The sequence below is a fragment of the Elaeis guineensis genome, chromosome 10, assembly GCF_000442705.2.
Source record: "Elaeis guineensis isolate ETL-2024a chromosome 10, EG11, whole genome shotgun sequence".
Lineage (NCBI taxonomy): Eukaryota > Viridiplantae > Streptophyta > Magnoliopsida > Arecales > Arecaceae > Elaeis > Elaeis guineensis.
In genome coordinates this window covers 19,971,291-19,995,285 of record NC_026002.2, presented here as the reverse complement: position 1 = coordinate 19,995,285, position 23,995 = coordinate 19,971,291, and the positions used below count along the sequence as shown (strand labels likewise).

Below are 23,995 nucleotides of genomic sequence, written 5' to 3'. Positions count from 1 at the left end.
GGACCTCTGGGGCAGAAGTGGAGGGGTTCGACGTCCCCGGAAGATCGGCAGCGGCGGCCGCAGCGATCAACGAGGTCCTGACTGGAAGAGGACCGACAGCGGCTTCGGATGGTCTGGCTTCATCGTCGGACGCCACATCCAGAAAGCCGAGATCCAGTTCGAAAAATCTTCCAGCCACCTTCTTTTGGCAGAGTTCGAAACCCTTGATGAAGGCGTCCTAGCCGAACTAGATCTGTAGATCCTCCATCTCGGAGGAGGCCTTGAACTCCTCCACTGCTCGAGCCCCTACCTCCGAGACCAAGGACGGGATCCGCGCTTTCAGCTCGAAAACATGCGCCTTCAACTCAAAAATCTGCGCCTTCAGTTCGGAGACCTTGGCCTCAGCCTTCTTTCTCTCCTCCTCCAAGGTGGTCCTCAGATCGGACGAGGTTTGTCCCTCCTTTTCCAGTATCTCCTGGAGACCTAGGACCTCGCCGATCTTCTCCTCGAGGCGGGCGGCCCCAACCAGGCGACCTTCTTCCGCCTGAGCTGCCTCCCTCTTGGCGATCTTCACCGCCTCGACGTTGGCGACAAGCTGGTGTCCAATCTGCAAGAGAGACCGAGGGGTCAATATAAAGGCTAAGGAATAAATTAAGTAAAGAAGCAAGAAGGAGAAGAAAAAGTGAATTAACCTACTTCGAGGAAAGATCCCAAAGAGTCCCAGACCCGCAGCTCGGGATCAGCAAGGACGATCCTCTGGATGACCTCGGGCAGAATGCACCCTTCGACCAGCCTCTTTATTAAATCCCTATTGTTGAAGGGATTTTCCCCCAGGTCTTCCTCGGACCCGCCGGCCCCCTCAACGGCAGCTTTGCGACTACGGCTCTTCCGAGCCAGGGACTTCTTTCTCCTCCTCCCTTCGGCCCCAGGTGCCCCCTTGAGATGAGCCTCTAGAGCAGGATCCTCGACCGGGAGGCTCCTTGAAAGGGCTCAGGGGACTTCGGGTTCGACGTCGGAAGGGATGTCAATCGCAACGGCCACCTAAGCAAGCGCGGCCGAGCTTGTCCCTTCTGTCCTAGCTTTCTTCACCGACCCCGAAGTCGAGACGTCTTTTCTCTTGTGGGTCTTGAGACCCTGGGCTAACCTCCGAGCCACGTCTGCGTCCATGTTTGCAATAAAAGAAGATCAACACGACTCAGAGATGGAATAAGAAAAAGGAGAAGCAGCGAAAAAAAAATGAATGAAAAAATGGTACCGACAGGGTTAAAAGGACTCAGGCCGACGTTGAACAAGAGTTGTTCCTTTAGAAGTTCGGAGAGGAGGAGGGCTTGATAGGCCTCGAGCTTTTTGGAGGCTTCGAGATCATCTCTTTCCAGGCTAGAAGCCCGATGGACAGAATCCCTAGAGAGCCCCAAGGGGGTAATCGTAGCTCCAAGGTCGAGCATCGGACATAGAAGAACCTCTCCTTCCAGTTGTGGATAGAAGAGGGGACGCCTTTCAGCAACCCCTTTCTACCGAACTGAGGGGAGAAGTACCACCAGTCCTTTGTCGAGGGATGGTGCTTGAAGGTGTAGAAGTTCTTAAATAAAGAAAGAGTCGGCCGAACTTCAGCTGAACTACAAAGAGAAAGAAATCCTATCAAAAACCTAAAGGAGTTCAGCACTACTGAGACTAGAGAAATGTTCAGAAAATAAAAGAGAGCGACGACAAAAGGCGGAAGTGGAAGCTGAAGCCCGGCACGGAAGGCCTCCTGGTACAGACAGAAGCAGCCGAGAGGAGGGGCGCTAGCCCGGTCAGTTGGCCCAGAAAGCTTCATCTCGTACTCTGGAGGAACTCCATACTGAATCCTTATCAGTGAGAGTTCATCCGGAGTCAAGGAGCTGGAGATGGTGTCCGACGCAAAGACCAGACGAGGTTCGGTACTAACTACGGGTTCATCTATGGTACAAGGACTTTGAGGAACTGGGACTGACGAACTCCTAGAACCGCTAGAAGAGGAGATATCGGAAGACATTTTGGATCAAATGGAAGCCACAAAAAATTTCGAAAAAAAAAATCGAGAAAAACAACAAACAAGCTCTCAAGGAAGCTAAACGAACGGAATACGAAGAAGAAAGAACAAAAAAACGGCGAGAAGTTTCGGAACTAACCTAAGTTGGCCTGAGGAGTACAGGAAGATGGCAAGGACGATGGAAGTCGACTCGGAGGACGCTTAAGGCCGAGAAGGATGCCAAAGGAGGCTGGAGCTCTCGGGGAAGAGGAGGGGATCGAGGGATTCTCTCAGGCAAAGTGAAACCCCTGAAGGAAGAGGATGTGTTTAAATAGACCCCAGAGTCCGGCGCAATAATGATTGCGGATCTCCTCTGGCCGACCTGCACTCACCGCGTGTCCCACTCACCATGGCAGGCGGCTGAAAATGGCTGACAGCTGACAAAATCATTATTGCACCGTACCTAGAGCCACACCCCAGCGAAAATTCTGAAAAAATCTTTTCGGATCGCTTTGATTTGAAAAGATTCCGGCACCAGCGCGCCAAGCGCCAAAATATCTGGCAACCATTGAGTGCGAAAATCGAGGGGACAACTTCGATCGTGAGAATTTCTCTATACTTCTTTCATTCAGAACCCGAATTCGAAAGCAGAGGGACTGGTGTTGGGTATAAAATACCCCTCGACTGAAGTTTGTAGAAGACTGACCCTTCCAGGGCTTTTCCTGCTTCCGATCTTGTGTGGCGTCTTTCTAAACTCCCTCGACCGTCTGAGCTTCCATAATACCATCCGAACTTCTCCGACAACGAGCTTCCTCATCCATCTACCGGACTGCTCTAAACGCCCTTCGAACTCCGCTATCAGTCGATTTTCCACGATGATCGATTATCCTCCGAATCTCTTCCAAACTTCTTCTGACCACGGATGACTCTACTCCGAACTTCGTCCGAACTTCGTCAGTGTCCGAGCTTCTCCGACAATGAAATTTCTACAGTAACCAAACTCCATCCAAGTTTCTACGACGGTCGACCACCTTCTGGATTTCATCCTAGCTCCTACGAGAATCAGATTCCAGCCGAACTCCCACTGTGGAGGGATCCCAGATGAATGTCGACAACGGAAGGGCTCCGCCAGCCGGATCTCTACTCCAAACTTCTACTGCAAACGATCTACTCCGGATCTCTACTGTAACCGAATTCCATCTGAGCCTCTACTGTAAACAAATTTCTTCCAAACTTCTATTACAGGCAGACTTCAGCCGAGCTTCTGCAGTGGATGGATCCCAGACGAGCTTCTACGACGGGATAGGATCCACCGGCCAGATCGCTACTTCGAGCTCCCACGACAACCGATCTTCGACCGAGCTTCTACAATAAGTGGTCTCCTTTCGGCCTTCTACAAGAACCAGACTCCGTCCGAACTTCCATAGCGGATGGATATCGGACGAGCTTCTACAACGGATGGGCTCCAGCAGCTGGATTTCTACAACGGCCGATCGCCTCCGGTGTCTACCGAACCTCTCCAGCCATCAGCCTTCAATGGTGTCAGCCAGACTTCCACAACGCCATCCAGACTCCCACAGGATCCCCAGACTCCTCCGACGGACGAACCTCCCCAACGTCATCCGAAGTCCACCGCCGGCCGACCCTCCGTCAGATTCTTCATAAAACCGGACTGCTCTGGCGGATAATCTTCAGACGAGCTTCCACATCAGGCAAATCCCAGACGGACTTCTCTAGCAATCGGACTCCTACCGGACTTCACCAACAGAAAATCTCCATCCGAGCTTCTACAGCAGATGACTCCCGTCTGTAGCATCAGCGCCCGAGGCCTCCGACAACAGTAGACTCGTCAGCAACCTCAAAAATACCTGAACTTCTCCTAGATCGACGGGATAGAGAGCCGTTCCGCTCCAACAGACATCCCAGCCGAGCTCCAGCCGACAGATCCGAACTCTCTGGCAAATCACGACAATGGCCACTACCCTACTCCACTCTCTGCAACGGATTCCGCGTGACTCTCTCACTCTCTGGCAAGTCGCGACAACGGACACCACTCCACTCTCCGTAACAAACTCCACGTGGCCCTGAACGACTCCTGACGCCACTATTCTCCGTAACAAACTCCGCACGGCTCTGAACGGTCCACTACCAGACGGTTACAGACGTCGTTGTCAATCAGTTACGCTCTCCATCTATAAAAAGGGACTCCAGATACGTTCTTCTCTAAGCTCTAAACTCTATTTCGAAACTCTGCTAAAATTTTCACTCGAACACTCCATTTCTGTTGAAACAGAGTGCTGACTTGAGCGTCGGAGGGTCTTACCGGAGTACCCCCAATTCCGATTTAGACTTTCTTTGTAGGTCCTGACGGCGGTCATGGTCATCTCAACTCCAGCAACTCTGACTTCGATATAATACTGCACCAATACAATCCAATAAAAATCCTTCCTTCGGTCAGCAAGAACAAGCACTAACATCAACACATTTTACATGACATTAATATTAGTTGTTAGACAAAAAGGTTTCAAATTTTGACTAAACAAAAACTGACGGACAAAATTAATCTTAACATTGATGGACGTTAAATTAAATTTTTATTATTAATGTTTATCCTTGCTGATGAAAAGAAGGATTTTCCTTGCTTTGTGATAAATGTGACGTGTATAACCATTACAACGAATATTTGTTCCAACGACACAATCATATAATCCCGCTTTTCATTCCCATCGTCACCATATATAATAACTATATTGATTAATTATGAAAAAAGAGAGACAAAAACTAAAAGTTAAAAAAAAAAAAACAAAAAAAAACAAAGTAACACTGTTCCCAAAGCTGGGCTATCTACTTTACTTTGTTGTTTCCGGTAAATAAAGAAAATTAGTGGGCGACCTCGGCGATGGCGGTGCGGTTGGTGCAGAAGTCATCGCGTCGGGCGACGTCGCCGCCGGGAATAAGGAAGTGGGCGAGCTGGCCGGTGTTGGCGACGAGGTTCTCTTTGCAGAGGAACTCCTCGCTGCAAACCCGCTCCACCTCGCGCTCGTAGTCGTGGACCAGCACGTCGGTGGGCCCCGGGCCGGCGGAGCGGGCCATGACCGCCGCCGTGAAGATGGCGGACATTCGGCCCGGGGCGGTGGGGGCGTACCCGCGGGGCCCGTCGACGAGGATGACGTCCCAGGGAACGTCGTAGAGGGCGTTGGGGAGGTCGTTGAGGGCGAGGCGGCAGTCGGAGAAGAGGAGGTTCTGGACGGGCCGGCAGTCCCCCCGGCGGCCGCGGCGGGCGGTGGCTAAGAGATCGGGCATCTCCTGCACCTTGGTGGTGTAGGCAACGTCGTAGGCCTCGAGGCCCGGGAGGCGGCCCTCGAGGTGGGCGATGTGGTACTCGTTCTCGTCGAGGAAGACGGTGCGGCCGCCGTGGTTGAGGGCGCGCCAGAGAGGCGTCTCGTGGCCGAGGCCGAAGACGAGGAAGTTGCAGGGGGCGCGCCGGTGGAGCACGGCGGCGATGGTGCGGAGGTCGGTGTCGCCCATCTTGCTGTTGGAGTTGGAGGCAGCGGCGTAGTTGACGAGGGACTCGAAGACGGGGTCGGGAAGACGGTGGTTGTAGCGGAAGGAGGAGGAGGCACGGTCGGATTGGGTGGCGGAGGAGGGGAGGCCGGGGTCCCAGGTGGCTGTGGTGATGAGGAAGGCGAGGTAGGAGGCGAAGGTGAAGAAAGAGGCGAAGGCAATGAGCCAGAAGCAGGGATGGGAACCAAGAAGAGTCGAGATTGGGGTCGATTTGGATCCGCCGCCGCTTCCTCCTCCCCCTCCGACCTGCTTGGAGGGTTGCAGGACGATGAGCTTGGCGCTGCTGATTCCTTTCATCTCGTGTCTTTTTCGCGCTGCTCTGCTCTGCTCTGCTTGGTCTGATCTGATGTACGCTTGCGCGTGCTTGGTTAATTAATTAGGGAGAACCTGAGACAGAGGAATGAGGGAAGCCTAGAGTAGGGGATTTCTGCGAGAGGGGAATGGGGGATGATTAGAGAGAAGGGTACCTACCAGAAGGTGTTAATCGTGACGGGGGTAGGTGTGTTGATCTGTCCGATATTTGCGCTCTCCTTTATTGTTGTCGATATTTTACCCTTTTTAATGTTTAAAAAAGTAATACTTTGATGATTTTTGAAATAACGGTGGTAATTGGCCGGTAAAATTGGCAAAAGATCTAGTAATATTAATATTAATTGACAATGAAAAAGTGGCATAAAAAATATATTTTTGAGAATAATTTACATTTGATCGAATATCTATTTTTAAAAAAATCATATAAAATATTTATTATACTCTTAATAAAGAACTATAGAAAATATTGAAATTTTTATAAATATTTCCTATGTAAAAATACTTTTAGATCTACAATGTATAAGAATATTTTAAATATTTTAAAAAAAGCTACTAAAAATATTTATTAGATTGAGCTTTTATAGTTCTAACGATTTTTAATAATTAGACAGTTTTTTTATATTGTGATAATTTTTTATTAATTATCAATATATTTTTATATTAGAGTTATCGTAACTTCGAAAATTTTTAATAGTATATTTTTAATAGTTATTAACCGAGTGCCCTGTGCCTTGTGCCAGTTGACGCTTGGAATCATGGTGACGATGATGATCAGGATTCCGAGCTGTTCAGACTTGGAGAGGTTGTTCCATGGCCGAGCTATACGAAGGGGTCAAATCATGAGAATCTATCAAGCGCGATTCTAGCATCAAGTTGGATCTTCCTAAGTACAGTGGTGATTTACAGGTGGAGGATTTCCATCAACTCGGAAGAAATGGAAGTTGCTCTATCGATCTTCTTAAGTACAGTGGTGATCTATCAAGTTGCTTTATCCATCACCGATCTAGCATCTTGGTACAAGAAGCACCCACCTATATAACACCCATTTACAGTTATCGCAATTTGATCTTCTTAGCAATTCCTGTAGCCAATTTCTTACTTATACCTCGCTGCCACGTAATTGAAACTAGTTATATGACAAGTTAGCCAACATTACACATGCTACAGATCTAGATTGCTGCTACATCTGAGCAATCACCTGGACAAGTATTACCATTACATTCAAAGCTTTGAGCACGACAGCTAATAAGCAGAGGCAAAACCAAATCACCTAAATCTGAAATAATTTTTGCTATGGCCTTACACACCAACATTACGGACTTGCTAATTTCCCTTGGAGCAACAAGAGCAACACATCTTAGGTGATCCACTAGATATGGATCCAGCTATTCCAGGTTTAGGAAATGCAGGTTGAGTCGCTGTCATTATCGCCAGTGTCTGCTTCCTTCACTTCCTGAATCATCTTTAGAACCTGCCATGTTGTTGGTCGACTCTCCGGTGAAGACCGAACACATGCTGCTGCGATGTCGATGATCATCATAAGCCGTTCATCATCAGTACCTTCATCTTCCCTCACCGATCGGACCCAAACAGGCAGATCAGTTGCAAGTAGGACTGGGTGCTGCAATGGAAGTTTCCCAGTCAGAAGCTCCAGCACCAGCACACCAAAAGCATAGATGTCCGACCTTGGTGTCAGCCTCCTATTGGATTTCCGGGTTTCAGGTGCTCTGTACCCCGAGTTATCCTCGCCGTCTGATGGCTCCACAAGAAATGAGAGGCAGTTGTCTGCCAGGCAAGCCTCAAAGTCTGAACCAAGGAGCACATTGGAGGACTTGACATTGCCATGAACCAGACGAGAAGCTTGATGGATGTATGCGAGGCCCTGTGCAACATCTTCTGCAATCTTTAAGCACGAGGTCCAATGAAGGGGTTTGGCACGTGTTGATCTTGAACCTACAGATATAGAATAATAAATTTTATTTTTCCTGAAAATACAAACTGTGATGTGCAATAAAATATGAATAACTGGAAAAGAAATAAAATTGCTCTTTTTTGGTTTACTTTTGAGAAGTTTTCTTTTTGATTTAATGATAAGTATACATTCTACAACTTGGTAGCATGTGATCTTTAAATAAGCTCAAACCTTGGTTTATAACTTATTGTACTCATGTATCACATTTGGACTGAATACACATGGAGGTTATCCCATAATTCGCATAAATAGTTGACACCATGCTGCATCTTGTATTCCCCAAATTCTTGCAAAGTTGAGCTTAACTATATAACTTCTAGCTAGCATTTGCTCCCAGCTAAATAGACAAAGCCATAATTAGCCATAAATAGTACAAGATTCTTTAAGTAAAGATGACCAATTATTCATCAAGGTTTTGAACACACAGCAGGTATATCTTCCCTTCTGTTGTGTACGTACGCAGCAATCCTACTGCATTAATATAAGATCTCCTAATCTGTGACCGGAAATACGACCGCTCAAACTATCTCTGTACAGGTCATCTGTAAGCACCTAGTTTTGAGACACTTTAGGTTATAGACTAAATCACTCAGATGCTCAGTGGCATATTTATGCTTCCTTTTATATTTCAGCACCATCAGATTACGAAGCAAACTGGAAGTGGGTATAAGGGAAATATATCCAATGGCCTCCTTCGACAATTTAGTGCTAATGTTCTTACCGCTCTCCTTTCAAGTATCACTCAGTCACACTGACTCTTAGGTGTTCTGCTGCTCCATGGTTTTAGGGTCCTAGTTGATTTAAGCCAGTCTGTACAAGAAAGTTTATCTCATTTCCTTGATTCAAACACAAATGAAAATATAAACATGAAAAAGACAAGACATCTTATGTAGTAACTAACCAAATAATCTCAAAAGTTTAAGCTAATAGGGAAAGGGCCAACCATGTATATCAGACTTGGACTTAACACCCCACTTACTTGCAACCTAGACTATGCATGCAGGGATAAGAGAGTCGGAAATAGACAAGAATCAAGATAACAAATAAACCAGTTATAATTAAATAAAAACTAAACTGGAAGGATTTGAACTCATGACCTCCAGCAAACTGAGCTCTAATACTATGTTGATTAACACTATGTATAGTCGTCTTCAGTACACTGGGAGCTGCAAACATCATATGGAGGGTTATACATAATTCCAGATATGTGAATAAATAATAGTCAAGTTCCCAGATGCATCAAAAGTAGGGGAAAAGTTTTCAGACTTCCAATTCCAACGTATAATAAAACTGGAATGCCAAATATTTGTCATTGGTAAATACTCCAAATGGAAATACTGTTCCATGAATAATGAGCTTCCTCTAAACCATGAGCCTCCGGGAGAGGATTCCTAGTAACTAAAACCTCAAAACTCTACGTAATTTCCTTTTATTCCTGTTCACGCAAACTCTAAAGCGCCTAATGATCTGACAGTTTGCTTCATTTCCACTTTCTTCATGTCTGCAGAAGATAGTTCATGTATGTCCTGGCAACCATCTGTGAAAGACTCACAACATTTCTTTCCATCTGAAATATTTCCAGTACTAGAATTTTCAAGTCCTCTTTGGCAATTAATAATTACATAATAATATGTTATGAATGAACCATGAGATTACTAAGATGTCGCAGGATTTTCTGCATACTTACAAAGGACTGGAAACATATGTTACCAATTCATCCTCCAGAGGATGTCTGCTTAACTGAACTTCACTCTGGAAGTTATATTGCTGCTAGCAGGCTAACGTCAAATTGATGCTATGAACTATGGACAACACTTTGTTCCTTTTTCTTTATGACACCCAAACGCTTCTCCAATAAATTTCATCTGTCACCTCCGGCAACATAAGATTGATGACAGGCTTCTGAATAAGAGTGTCTCAGTTGGTCCTAGATCCCCACCATCCCTTCATCTCCTTGAACCAAAACCTACCTACCTTTAAGTTTCACTCCATTCCATTACTGCTTCTGTTGCCATACTTTTGTGATCATTGCAATTGCTATTGATGTTCCAATAATTCTAATTTGTATTTCTCACCACATAAGTTAAATGACTTCAGTGGCAGCAAGGCAATATTTGACAAAGGAATATATCTTCCTCAAGATCTAATTTCATCACAAAATGGTCTACAGCGCTAGATAAAATCCCTACAAGTCAAACATTCTACAACATTTTTAGATACTAACCTTTTGCGTGCGAAATTATAAAAGATCTCCTTTAAAATCAGACAATTCCATCAAATTGAGTATGACTGTATGTGTGATAGCATCTATTATTCCAGGAATACCAATGAACCCAATTCTTGCAATTGCTTAGGATACCCTCTTATAACTCATAATAATTAGAACTCACTATAATGGTGGTTACCTTTTCCTTTTTTTTTTTTTTAAGAAAAAAATCGTTGTTCTCGTTATACGAGGAATATCAATGAACCCAGTTCTTGTAATTCATGATATCAAACCAAAGCCAACAAAAGAAAATAAGCCATGTCAAAGGGATATAAGAGTTTTCGGGTAGAAAACCTATACCTAGGTTACATTTCTTCTCTTCCCCAAAAACCACTTCAGAGAAGATAGCCCAGGACAAGTTGCAAGCTCCAGCCAGATCAAGAAATCAAGATTTATGGAATTAAAACCATGTTCTCTCGGCTTTGCACGCAGTTAAGAGATATGGTCAAGATATAGCTTGTAAACAAGAATCATATTGCTAAAGTAAGACAGACATATGCACTCATAGATCACCAACAAATTCCTTACAAATTACTAATCATAAATGACCATTTATTCAGGGCAATAGAGTTTTTCAGCTCTTCCTGTTTAGATACAAGATTACTCTTTTGTGTAGATTTAACAATAATAAACTTAGCTCTCTGGTCCACATCTATTTTCTCTAACTAAATCATCTTGCCATCCTCCTAGGATTTAGGAACATTGATTTGTGCATTTCCTAAAACCTATGTCATCTTTTTTAATCCCTCTTGGATTTTTCTCTTCTTTGTTTTGATGTTTGAGTAAAGACAAAAATTGTTGATTCAAGAAAATCCAAGTATAATGCAGGCTAGGTCCCCCAAGGGAAAGCCCTTAAAAAAATATTTTTTTAAAAAAATGTCTTGCTTTGATTGTCTGAGTATACTCCCAAAATACCTCTTAACTCAAGGATGACTACCAAAGCAACAAACTTTTTATGTTAGCTAAATTGATTTTTGAAATTTCCTAAAAGTTTACTCTTCTCAAAAAACAAAAACATACCCATGCCATGTTTAAATTAGCCTTCCAAGGTAAAACCCCTCATTTAACTTATATTACCTCAAATTACACTGTCCTAACTAATTAAACTTGCATGTCAACTTATCCAACAAAGTGCCTCCTCATTTACTCCACTGACAATGAGCTTCACCTGAACCAGGTGCCCATAGGAGAAATTTCCTAGCAATTAAGGTCCCCTGATTCTACAAACGAAAACTATAGATCAGCTCACTTTACTCTTGTTCATGGAAAAATTAAAGGTCGCACTGATATGACAGATTCATTCCTCTTCTCATCTTTGTAAAAATAGCTCTTGTATCTCTTGGCATTATTTTGTGAAAGATTCAACACACTTCTTTCCATTCAAAGAATTTTTGTATGCACTTCTGAATTAAGGACTGGGAAACATATGTTACTGAGATAGAGCATGTCTATTTGAGTCATCTTCACACTAAAAAGGTACACCGCTGCTACCAGCCTAACATTAAGTTGATATCATGAAGTGCCATGCAGACAGCACTTTGTTTGCTCCCTCTACATGACACCTAAATGTGATAGAGAAGCAAATAAGCTAGCCACAATAAGAAGCCATTTATAAAGCCCAGATGATCAGCCCCACTGCAAAAGGAAAACAAAAAAGCCCCAAGTGGCTGAAAGAGATAAATGTCACATGTTCACATGCATGGTGGTGATTGATCAAAAAAGTCAACTGTAATAAAGAAATTTTGGTAGAATTTACCAAAATCTAACATTTTTGCCATGATCAAGATTTCAACAACTCAACTTAGCCTTAATTCCAATGGGGTTGGCTATATAAATACTTTTCCTCCATTCCGCTCGATTTAGAGTCATACTTTTGAAAAATGTTACGATATTAAATCCTTCCTTACTACTTCATCCCATGTGATTTTCAGTCTACCTCTACCTTTGTTTCCCTTTACATGTATCAAGTCACTCCATATTGGTAAATCCCTCGGTCTTATATCGTACACGTCCAAACCATCTAAGTCATCCTTCTCTTAATTTGTCCTCAATTGATGCTACCTCTATTTTTCTAAGAATGACTTCATTTCTTATTCTATTATTTCTTGTATTCCCACAAATCCATCTCAACATTTTTATTTTGGAAACATTCTCATTCCAATCAACATTTCAACAAGTATTCTAAATTTATCTTTACTCATAATTGGCAGAAAAAGAAACATCTAAGAGCCAAAGAGATGTTAAAAAAAATCTACCATTTCTTCCAGATTTTAAATCTCCCAATTATCATAATCTCTTGCCTCTTTGAGCAGATTTTTGCAAATCACTTGGATATGAAGTACAAGCTAATTTTAGAGGCATGAGAATCAAAAACATTATAGAAGCAAAATCAAACTCTATTCTCATCTATGTTTTTAAGCACTTTTGTGATGATCTCTTAATATAAAAATCATCATAAACTTTAGGATGGTGGGACTCTTTATACCTGTGAAGACCCCATCTATTAGCCTTTTTGGAAGCAAGTAGAATGAAGATTAAGGAAATTACCGCTAAACTCTCTAGTATGAGTTGATTGTTATTTTGATGTTTGTTCCTCCAATTTTGACTATATAGGTTGTTGGGGAGATTTTGTAGCTTTGCTCGTTAAGAAGGCCATGCCTTTACATAAAAAATGCTTCTCCCATTTACGTCAGCATCATTCTCCAGCCATATGAGACTGACGATCAGTTGTTGATAGTCTCAATTGATCCTAGATTTTGCCTATCCATCATCTACTTGGGACTGGAACCTTGCTTCCATCAATTTTAGAATTCCATTGGTATTGTTGCTTCTACGGACACACTCAATATTTTTATTGAAATTATTATCACAATCATTCTAATTCTTGTAGATTTTGGTTGTGATAATGAAATATTTAAAAAAGGAATATATCTTCCTCATGATCTAGTTTCATCTCAAAAAGATCTAGAGCCTCAGCAACAACTCCTATAGGTCAAGCATTCTACATCTTGTGTATTGCCTGACATTTGTACCATGACTACATACAGCAGATCAAATCCAGGAAAAGAAAACAAGCCCATGTCAACAGGATTGAAGAGCCTTGAGGGTAGAGTAACTTTGCTTCCCTCTGAGAAATCATCTTTGGACAAGATGATCCAAGACAAGTTTAGAACTCAAGCCAAATCAAGAAGACTAAAGTTATGACATCAAATACTATCCTCTTGGCTATGCATGAAATCAAGAGAGAGAGCAAATCAAAGGTTCTAAACTAGGAAGCCTGATATCAGGAAGGTATTGAACTTGGGCTAAAAACTCCAAGGTGAAAGGATATATCGGCTCAAGTGATTGTGGTGAGGTAGAAAACCCACTACAACACATATGATGCAAGGTGCTAGAATGGACGAACAGAAGTTGGAAGAGCAAGAAGGTAGGTCACTTTCTACTGAAGCCAAAAAATACCATCTTGGCTAAATACTCTAAGCATACAGCTCTCATATGCTCACAGACCCTAGAAATCTACCAAAAGAGAGGAGAGAGAGAATAGAGAGAAGGCAAGAATAATTCTCATAAGACTCAAGTATCTCTACTATAATTCCAAAAGGAGCCCCAACAGGGGTATTTATAAATAGTAAAAGAGGATTCTTTTCTTCAACTTTCCAATATGGGATTTCAAGTCCTATTCTAACTCGAAGAGCCCTAATTAATAACTTTTCTAATAACATCAACAATTCTTAGAAAGAAAGTTCATAAAAATCAAACGTCTTAGAATTAACTAATATCAAACTGTCCTAACAAGACAAAAAGAGCAAGAAGGTAGGTCACTTTCTACTGAAGCCAAAAAATACCATCTTGATTAAATACTCTAAGCATACAACTCTCATATGCTCACAGACCCTAGAAATCTACCAAAAGAGAGGAGAGAGAGAGAATAGAGAGAAGGCAAGAATAATTCTCATAAGACTCAAGTATCTCTACTATAATTCCAAAAGGAGCCCCAACAGGGGTATTTATAAATAGTAAAAGAGGATTCTTTTCTTCAACTTTCCAATATGGGATTTCAAGTCCTATTCTAACTCGAAGAGCCCTAATTAATAACTTTTCTAATAACATCAACAATTCTTAGAAAGAAAGTTCATAAAAATCAAACGTCTTAGAATTAACTAATATCAAACTGTCCTAACAAGACAAAACCTATATTGGGTTCCAAGACTCGTGCAGCTGGGACCCATGATCTGTGCTGCGGCACAAGCATTCTAGGCACTACAACGTCAAAGCCAGTCTTAGAATAAGATGAACACACATCAGATATCACCCAGACAGATCTAATCATAAAATGGCCATTTATCATAAATAAAATAGAGCTTATATGAACTGAATTTTAGTCATAATGTTTTGATCCAAGATTACTCACTTATGAAGATTTAACAGTAAGAAACTTAAGGGGTGTTTGGTTTGTAACCGAAATCGGAATGGGAATGAAAATCGGAATGGCTTAGAATCAGAATCGGAATGGCCAAATCCTCCGAAGCATTTGGTTTGTGACTGGAATCGAAATCGGAAACAGAATTGGAATAGAAATTTGAATCCATAGAGGAGATTAGAGATTGAGTTCTATATAGATTGAGCCATTCCCATTCTATCCTGGAATCAGAATCGGAATGGGACTCCTCCCAACCAAACGGTTGGAATGGGAGTCACCCATTCCGATTTTGATTCCGATTCCAGACCCCCACTCTCCCCAACAAAACATCCCCTTATCACCAATGGCCCATTTCTATTTTTCACTGACTATATCATCTTACTATCTTCTTAGGGTGAGGAATGTGCATAATTGCATTTCCATTAACCCCTTTGATCATTCTTTCTATTGGCTTCTTTGTCTAATTTGATTCTTGAAGCAACACAAAAACAAAAGTTTTATGAAATAAATCTTATATAAAAATCATAAAAGGACATAGTGTCCCCAACCAGAGTAGCATTGAAGCTTATTATGTTGATATTGAAGAAAGAGGGCTATCTCACTATCTATCTTGCTTGATCTTTCTAAGTATACTCTCAAAACAAATCCTATTCCCAAGGTATACCTCCAAAGCAACAAAACTTTCATGTTAACTAAATCAACCTTCTTCCAGAATGATATTAATGTGAAACTTTTCTCAAAGCAGATGGTTATATATCTTGGTTGACTATCCTGACCAAATGACTTGTATATCAACTTAGTCCAACAAAGCACCTCCATGTTGTAATCCTTTGACAATGGCCAGTCATTGAAGCAGATCGAAATTATCTCCCTCCTTTCCATGAGAGTCTCTAATGCCTGCAATGTAATTGCTTGAGGTATGACCTTGCTCTTGTGCTCTTGTCCATCACCTTCCGTAAAGGAACTCAAGTAGCCTTGTTCCCTCTGTATCAAGTTACCTGGGGAGCTGATGTAAGCTTCAAACTCCCTCTATGTATAAATCCCTTGGCTATCTATCCACATATGTTGCTCTGTAATTGTGCTCATTTACTTCAGCATAGTTCAACCATCCAGTCCATTTAAAGTGCTGCAAGAAAACCTCATCTTTACACACTATCAGCCATATAATACTAGAGCTGCTAGACACTGTATTCTGAAAAAATATTTCATGTCTCATGTTCTACTGGCTTAATTCAGTATGTATGTCATGGTATCTAGTAACATTGCTGTAGCTGTAAAAAACTTCAGACACCTTAAAAAACCAAGTTAAAGAAAAACAGTCCCAACTGATCAATTGACAAACACTGCAAGGTTACCAACAAAATGAACCCAACAACCTACCTTCTTTTTCCTGCAAAAGCACCTGCTTGTCATGTTCAAACCCAGGAAATTGTGACCTAGTAACTTATCAGAGTAACTGCTCACCAAGGTGACTGAAGCTTCCCTCTCAAACCTAGTGCTGACGGAATTAATAATTCCTAATCAGGTATATGTATTAACCTAATCTTGACTATTAACATAAAAAATGCAGAGAATCTATCAGTTTAGTTTTTACCACAAGGATTTCCCATCCTATATATCCTGATTGCTATGGGTGGGGGAGACTCCGATCCCTTCTTAATGCCTCGATCTTTTGACAGTAATCAGCCAAATGACCTATACATTATGGACAGCTTTGGTCCTATTCATTTTCAGACATATAAAGCAGAGAGCCCCCAACCAAAAAAAAAAAAAGGAGGAAAAAGAAAAAAGGAATCATTAACTATTCTTTTCCCCCCTCAATATGTTTCAGAGACAGATGGGTCATCAGCAAATTAACCTCATTTAAAAATTTAAAAATTCAATTATTTGCTGATTTTGATGATGATAATGGAGTTGAACTTGGGGATGAAAGAGTTACTCTCACTAAACCGTATTGAGAAACGCAGGCATTAATCCTTGCTAAAAAGTTGGGTCAATTTAATTTCTAGGATCTGACATCAAATTAAGAGATATCTGGTAATTCCAACTGTGGAAATCTAAGGAAAAGGCAAAAAAGAAAAGAAAGGACAACAGCATAAGAATGTGTCGACCGATGAGGTAAGAAGGCGAGGCCAGAAGCCTACCATGTATTAGAGAGTGGAGACTGCCATTGGGCTGGTAGTCATAGACGAGCAGCCTCTCCTCCTTGGCCTGGAAATACGCCCGCAGTGGTACCAAGTTGGGGTGGCGCAGCCTGCCCACTGCATCCATGTGCCGCTCGAACGCCTCCTTCCCCGTCATCTCCATCTTAGATGCATCCAGCCTCTTCACGCTCACAATTAACCGGTTATCCAGCACCGCTTTGTAGGTGGTCCCGACGCTCCCCCTCCCCAACATCTCAGCCGATGCCCGCATTAGCTGCTCCAGAGTGTAGACCTGCGCCTCCCCGGCGCAGAACACCAGGCACCCGCTCTTTCCCAGCTTCTTCACTTTCTCCTCCGACATTGCCGCCGCCGCCGCCGCCACCAGCTCATTGGCCCTGCTCTCCATCTCCTCGACGTCCCCTTCCACATCCATCTCCAAAGCATCCGCGACGGCAGTACTCGACGCATTCTTTTCTGGTGTCAGCATCTTCTCCTGCTTCATCCTCTCCTTCTTCTTCTTCTTCTTCTTCAGTGCCAGGGAAACGCCCACGGCTCCGATTACGAGAAAGGCACCGGCCAAGAACTCGATCACAACGATGGCCCTCTTGTGCATCTTCTGAGATGGCGACGCCGAGCCCGGAAGGAGAAACCCTGCGTGCTGCCCCCCAAGCCCGGCAGCGGCAGCTGGGGACGGGGCGACCGATTGGCCGCCGCCATCGCCGCCGCCGCCGTGAAAGAATTGGAAATGAGAGCCGCATTCCTTGCGAACGACCTCGCCGCAGAGCCCGGGGTTCCCGGCGAAGGCAGACGCATCGAACGCGGAAAGGGCCGCGGTGACGGGAACGGCGCCGGAGAGGTCGTTATTGGAGACATTGAGGACCTTGAGGGAGCTCTGGTTGAGTGGTGGCACGGAGCCGTTGAACCGGTTCCACTCGAGGTGGAGGAAGTAGAGCCGGTCAAGGGAGGCGAGCGCCGGCGGGATGTGCCCGGAGAGGCTGTTGTGGGAAAGGTCGAGTGTCCGGAGCCGGTGGAGGGAGAGGAGAGACGCGGGAAAGGAACCGGAGAAGAGGTTGTGGTCGAGGAAGAGGGCCTTGAGGTTGAGGAGCCCAGAGAGATCCGGGATGGGGCCGGCGAGGGCGTTGGCCTTGAGGCTGAGGATCCGAAGCTGGTCGAGCCGGGGCAGGGTGCGTCCGGCGAAGGTGCCATTGAGGCTGTAGCCCTCGAGGACCAGCCGGATCACCCTCCCCTGGGTGGAGCACCGGACACCAGCCCAGCGGCAGTAGTCGGCGGAGCGGTTGGCGAGGAAGGGGAGGCGGTTGCCCGGATCGGCCTTGGCCTTGAAGGCAAGCAGCGCTTCCGCGTCCGACAGCGGCGGCGCTGGGATGCCGAATGCCCCCCAAGCATTGTTATCATTATTATAGGAGAGGAATGACGGCAACAGCAGCAGCAAGAACAATAGCAGTGGGAGATGGAGCTTCTTGTCGTTCCCAAGCTTCGGCATTGCTGGGGAGGAGAAGCAGCAGCTGAAGGCTAGATAGGTCTTGCTTCCCTTTTTCTTTTCTTTTTCTCTCAATTTTCCGCTTCTCTCTCTCCTCCCCCACTCAGCCTCGCACGGCGTGGAAGGAAGGGAGCGAAAGAGAACAGTGAAGCATTGGGGCGGGCATAAGCGAACAAAGAAGAGCGTGGACGGGCAGCAGCTGTTTCAGAGAGCGTCACGTCGTCACGTGAACACTGGAGGAAAAGGCCACCCGGGAGAGCCGCAGTTAAAAAGAGAGGGAGGGGGCACCTGCACCTCCGAGCACCCAAACCACACTCTCGCCCGTGTAACGTATTGCACCCAGCGGAATAGAGTCCAAATTTACCGACAGTGTGCTGGAGCGGGCGTCCTGCGAACCACCATGTCAATCTTTTTTGGGAATAATCGCCATTTTCTTTACACCCGACAGCCGAGACTAAATAATAATAGATTTTGCGATGGCATGACAGAAGGCGTTCCCGTTTGTGGTCCTGAACGTAGCGTCACGATCGGGGACTTGATGGAGAATATTTAAGCCTTCAAATATGAAACGGTGCTGCTTGGTAACGGCTGATGCCGCTTCCCCGTAGAAATTGATACCGTAGACGGTACGAGGGGCTCTCTATTGAAAGGGGCTACTAGTTCAGTAGAGATTGGTCTAACGAAGCGGGTACGAAGAAGAGAGATGACGTCAGATATCAGAAACGGAGTGGTACGGCTGCTTGGATGGACCCGGAGCGGTCAATCAGTCCAAACACCAAGCTATGTTTCAATTCGCACCCCTCTTGATCTTGGATGTTCTTTTTTTTTTTTTTTTTTTTTTGGGTACAGCTCTTAATCTTGGATGGTTTATGGCAAGTGACTATTAGACCGGTCCACTAGATACGGACCATTTAATAACTCCTCGGTGGACTCAGATTGTATTGGTACGGCATTCAAATTCATACAGCAAACAACGGATCTTTTTATTAATTTACAGTGGTGTCCGCACATGCAATCAAAATTATTAGAGATCCGAAACCCAAAGCTTCTATCACACATGAAGCTAGAGAAGGATATGGATCGGATGATATTCATTCAAATTTTACGTCCAAATTTATTTAAATATAAAAAAAAATTTACATATCTAATTAATATTTATATTTATATTTATATTTATCAAAAAATATATATATATAAGAATATAGATAGATAATTATTCAATTTAATCCAAATATTTAATTTTATTTATTATTTTATTAAATTTTATATAATATTTATAATTTTTTCAAAAAATAAATGATCATACTAATATATTATAAATTTGATTTATTTTTTACTTAATAATATTTTTAATTTTTTAATGGACATAAAGTTTAACTGTTTGATTTATATATATTTTTTTAATATTTAATTTATATTTATTAAAATAAATATAAAAATATTTTTTTTTATATTATTGGTGTCTATATTATCAAATAAAATAAACATGAATATGGATGTTCTTCCAAATCTAATCCGATTTTAAATATGTACGGAACGAACGTATTGCATGGTGCAAGCTGTAAAAGATCTTAGCGCATATCTTTGATTAGGCATATAAAGAAGGTCGAGCAGCCAAGATCCTATGCCGTATCCACGTGACGATGAATATAGAAGGTTCATTGTTCCACATGGGATCGTCACCTGATTCTCAGGTACCAACCCTCCTTATTCAGGGAGTGGGAGCTAATCAGCTCCATAACATGCATCACCGGACACGCACAGGATTCAAATCAGATTCAGCCACGTCCTCCTCAATTTGCCGCAGAGATCCAGAGCCTCCATCGGATCGATCCAGCCCCAGAGTTCTAGTTTTATTTTGGTCGGTAAAGGAAATGATTCCGGTTACTTTGGAGATAGGATATATTTTGGGCCCCACCTTATTATTTGCTATCATTTCGACGTTTTCTCTTCCGTGTTTTTATCTTATTGCGACGAAGTGGGAGGAGATGTAGGCCTCCCTCTGAATTCATGCCCCTGACTTTAACGTTGGGAGATCAAGGATAGACGAAGGGAAGCTGGCCATGTCTGCTGGCTGTAAAGTAACGAGGGCGCGGGTGGAAAGGCAGGGGCCATCACGTGAAGTGTGGTCTCCTCTTCACTGTCGGCCTCAGCCGCTGGGTCAGCCGGAAGGCGGAGGAAATGATGTAAATGTTAATAATGTTGCCGATACCACACGCTACTTCTGGACAAAACCATCACTAGGCAATGATCTGTAGAGCGGCAAGTTTTGCCGGCCCGGATCCACAATAAGCACCGACCAAGAACAAATAAATAGCGAAAATATAATAATATGTGAAAGAGAATGATTTTTTTATTATAAAATATGAAAAAAAAAAAAAAAATTCACTCAAACATCTCTCTCCCAAGAGCAAAAGGACTCCTTTCTCCTCAAAAAAAAAAAAAAAAAAAAAAGAAACAAACAAACAACACCATCCGAGGATTCCTAATCCACTAAAGTAAGGCTCAAATAGCTAACATATGCCAGCATCTAAAAAAAAATGATGGCCCCAACACACCTTTTTTTTTTTTTTTGGGTGAATTGTATGCTAATAATACCATGCTCGCTGTACAAAACTTAAAACTACTTGACCTTCAATCTTTTGGTGAAAATATCCCCCAACTAGTCTTTCATAGAAATCAGAAGTAAATTAATTTTTTATCTATAATTTTTTCTCTTATTAAGTGATGATGAATCTTAATGTGCTTCATCTTAATTTACGTGAAAACATCAGATTCATCGTTAATAGAATAGCACTCTTATTATCACAAGAAAAAAATATATATATAGTTCCAGATTCTAACTTAAGTCATCAAGCAATCCTATGAGCTAAATCAACTCCTAGATTATCATTGCAGTAGAATGACAATTTGTCTCTACAGAAGACAATGTAATAGTGGATTATTATTTTATCCTACCAAGAAATAGTACTAAATCCTAAGCTGAAAGAATAACCAATGGTAAATCTACATATTTCCATATCACCAGCATAACTATCTTTATAAAACATGCTAGTCTGACCGAAAAATTATTAGTATATAAAATAGTATAATCAATAATCCTAGCAATATACATATCCCAATATCGATAACATTGCATCAATATGTAGTTGCTTGAGATTCTACGTATATCAACTAACAATGCTAACAACATAAAAAATATTCGACTTAGTGATTGTTAAATAAATCAAACTACCCACAACTTGTCTATATACAATAAGATCATCAAGAAACCTATCTTACTCTCTACTCAACTTTAAAATTTAATTAAAGTGGTGGTCATATATGCTTGCAATTAGACAATCCATACTTATTCAATAAATCAAGAGCACAATTTATTTGACAAATAAAATAGATATTTTTGCGTTTAGCTACTTTAATGTCAGGAAATTATTTCAATTCACCAAGATTTTTCCATATCAAATCGTATAGATAGCTGTTCATGAATACTATAGGCATTGCCAATATCATCTTTAATGACAATCGAGTCATAATATAAATGCAAACTAGTACACCCTTATTAATGTGCTTCACCAACAACTGGAATATGTGAAAAAAAGAGTAGCTACCAAATAATAAATATTTTATAATTTTTTATACCATACTTTGTATGCTTATTTAAAATAATATAAATTTTTTCTAAGTTTATAAACAAACTCAAGATGAAAGAAGTCAACAAAACCAAAAGCTATAATATATAAATATATTTGTCAAGATCATCATGTAAGAATGCATTCTTTGCATCTATATACCATAAAGGCGAGTCTTTGCTAGCTACGAAAGAAATAAATACTTTGACTATTGTTGATTTTTTAACTAAGATGTAGATTTTATCAAATTCAACTCCATACTCTTGTAAGAATCTTCTTTGCTCCAAGCATAGCTTTATAACATCCAATAAAGTCATTTCTCTTTCTTTTAACCTTATAAACTTAGTTGCAAGGTACAGAAAAAACATTACTAAACAAAGGAACTAAATCCTTTGTCTCATTGTTCTTAGGAGCTGAAATGTTGCAAACCTATCAACTAATTTTTTTCCCTATTACTTTTCTATAATAGTGATAGATCATTAGAAATTTTTTGGTTTATCTTCAAGTAATTTTATATCTTCCTCTTCTTGACAATAATTTTCTCTTTCATAGAATTTGAGGCATGTATGCATATTTTTCATGCACTAGTTTTCCATGAATTTCTATGATTGCTAATAGCAGGTAAAGATGAAGAAGACTCTGGATATTGAGTTAGAGAAGAAGGAGAAAGTTGACTTCTTTTTTATTTTGGAGTAGCATCCTTGTGAGATACATAGTTCTTATTAGCAATCGATATAAAATTATCAATTAGGAAATAAGATTAATCAGAAGACACCACCAAGAAGAGCTTTCATCAAGAACAATATGTCTAAAAATAAAAATCTTCATTATCTCGAGATTAATATACCTCCTATCTTTCCTAGCTTCATCATAATCAAGAAACATATACCTAATAGACTCTTATCTAGCTAACTTATTAGAGAATTCTTTATAATAATGTACAAGTAAATATATCTAAATATATGAAGATGAGAAATGTCAAAATGCTTCATAAATAATCTTTTATATGGAGTCATGTAGTCAATACTTCTCAAACATGTCCTGTTGATAATATATATATTTTCTACCTACATTTTGTCCAAAATTTATGCTTCACATTCTTTATATAAAGCATATTGCTGTTAGTTTTACAAAGATATCTACTATTCTTCTCTGCCACACCATTCAGTTCAAGAGCACCATGACTAGTCAAATATTTAGAGTATTTTTTTGAAATACATTCGCCATTACTATCAGTTCTCAAGCAACCAATTTTTAATCTAAAAATATTTTTAATCATATTTTTAAATTGATAAATTTTTTCAGAAACTTCTAACTTTTCTTTAATAAACCTAAGTATATCTAAAAAGATCACCAATAAAGGTAACTACATACCTCAAACAAGTAAAAGATCAGGTATTAATATTTTTCAGTGAATTATGAATGTATCAACTATAGTGGTTAAGATGATCTTGCTTTCATCTCTCTAAAAGGTACATCATGCTTCTTTTCATTTCGACATCTAGTGCAGAAAATGCTATATTTACTTTCATTCTGAGAAATCTAGTAACCAATTCTTTGCACTATTTATCTTGAATTCTATAATAATTTACATGAGCCAATCTAACAGGCCATAAATTTGCTATCATGTTTAAAAGTCAAATCCACACCAATAGACATAGCATAAAGCTTATTCATTTTCCTACCTCAACTAATAAGCTTTGAAAGGTTTAATATTAGCACAAACCTTCATGGTGTTAAACTCAAATAAGATAGAATATCCTTTATTTGTGATTTGTGAAATAAAAATCAATTTTTCTTTATGAAAAGAATATAGTAAATATTATTCATAAAATAGAAGAACCAATTGATGGTGTGAGAAATGTATCACTAAGTTTTTTGGCATGATAAAATAAATTATTATTATTAGCAATAGCATTAAGAATCAATACAATCATGTAGAAAATCAAATGGCTCTTTATGGCAATAAAATATTTAAAATTAATAATTCAATCATGAGCAAAATCAATATCCTTTACGTGAGAAGCTACAGTATAATGGCAATTAAGATAATTGCATTAACAATAAAAGTAATGAGAGCTCAACTATCAATTCCCTTGTCTCTTCTATACATTAAAATAGAGAATTCAACATTAGATAATTTAAACTTTACCTTGCAATCTTGAATTCTATGACCAAATTTTCCATATATATGGTAACTGCTCTTGAGTTTGTAAATTTT

At 41.1% G+C, this 23,995-nt stretch overlaps 2 protein-coding genes across 2 annotated transcripts; both read right to left on the bottom strand.

Annotated features, from left to right (window-relative positions):
• Positions 1 to 4,611: 4,611 nt before the first annotated feature.
• LOC140852052 (protein IRX15-LIKE-like) lies at positions 4,612 to 6,028 on the bottom strand. Its single transcript, XM_073244757.1, has one exon. It carries the CDS (start codon positions 5,828 to 5,830, stop codon positions 4,850 to 4,852), a length of 981 nt encoding a protein of 326 aa, XP_073100858.1. The 5' UTR covers positions 5,831 to 6,028; the 3' UTR covers positions 4,612 to 4,849.
• Positions 6,029 to 6,897: 869 nt separating this feature from the next.
• Positions 6,898 to 18,371, bottom strand: LOC105052804 (probable inactive receptor kinase At5g67200). Its single transcript, XM_010933729.4, has 2 exons — positions 16,648 to 18,371; positions 6,898 to 7,798 (listed from the first exon to the last, which is right to left on the bottom strand). Exons 1-2 carry the CDS (start codon positions 18,146 to 18,148, stop codon positions 7,242 to 7,244), a joined length of 2,058 nt encoding a protein of 685 aa, XP_010932031.2. The 5' UTR covers positions 18,149 to 18,371; the 3' UTR covers positions 6,898 to 7,241.
• Between the last annotated feature and the right edge of the window lie 5,624 nt (positions 18,372 to 23,995).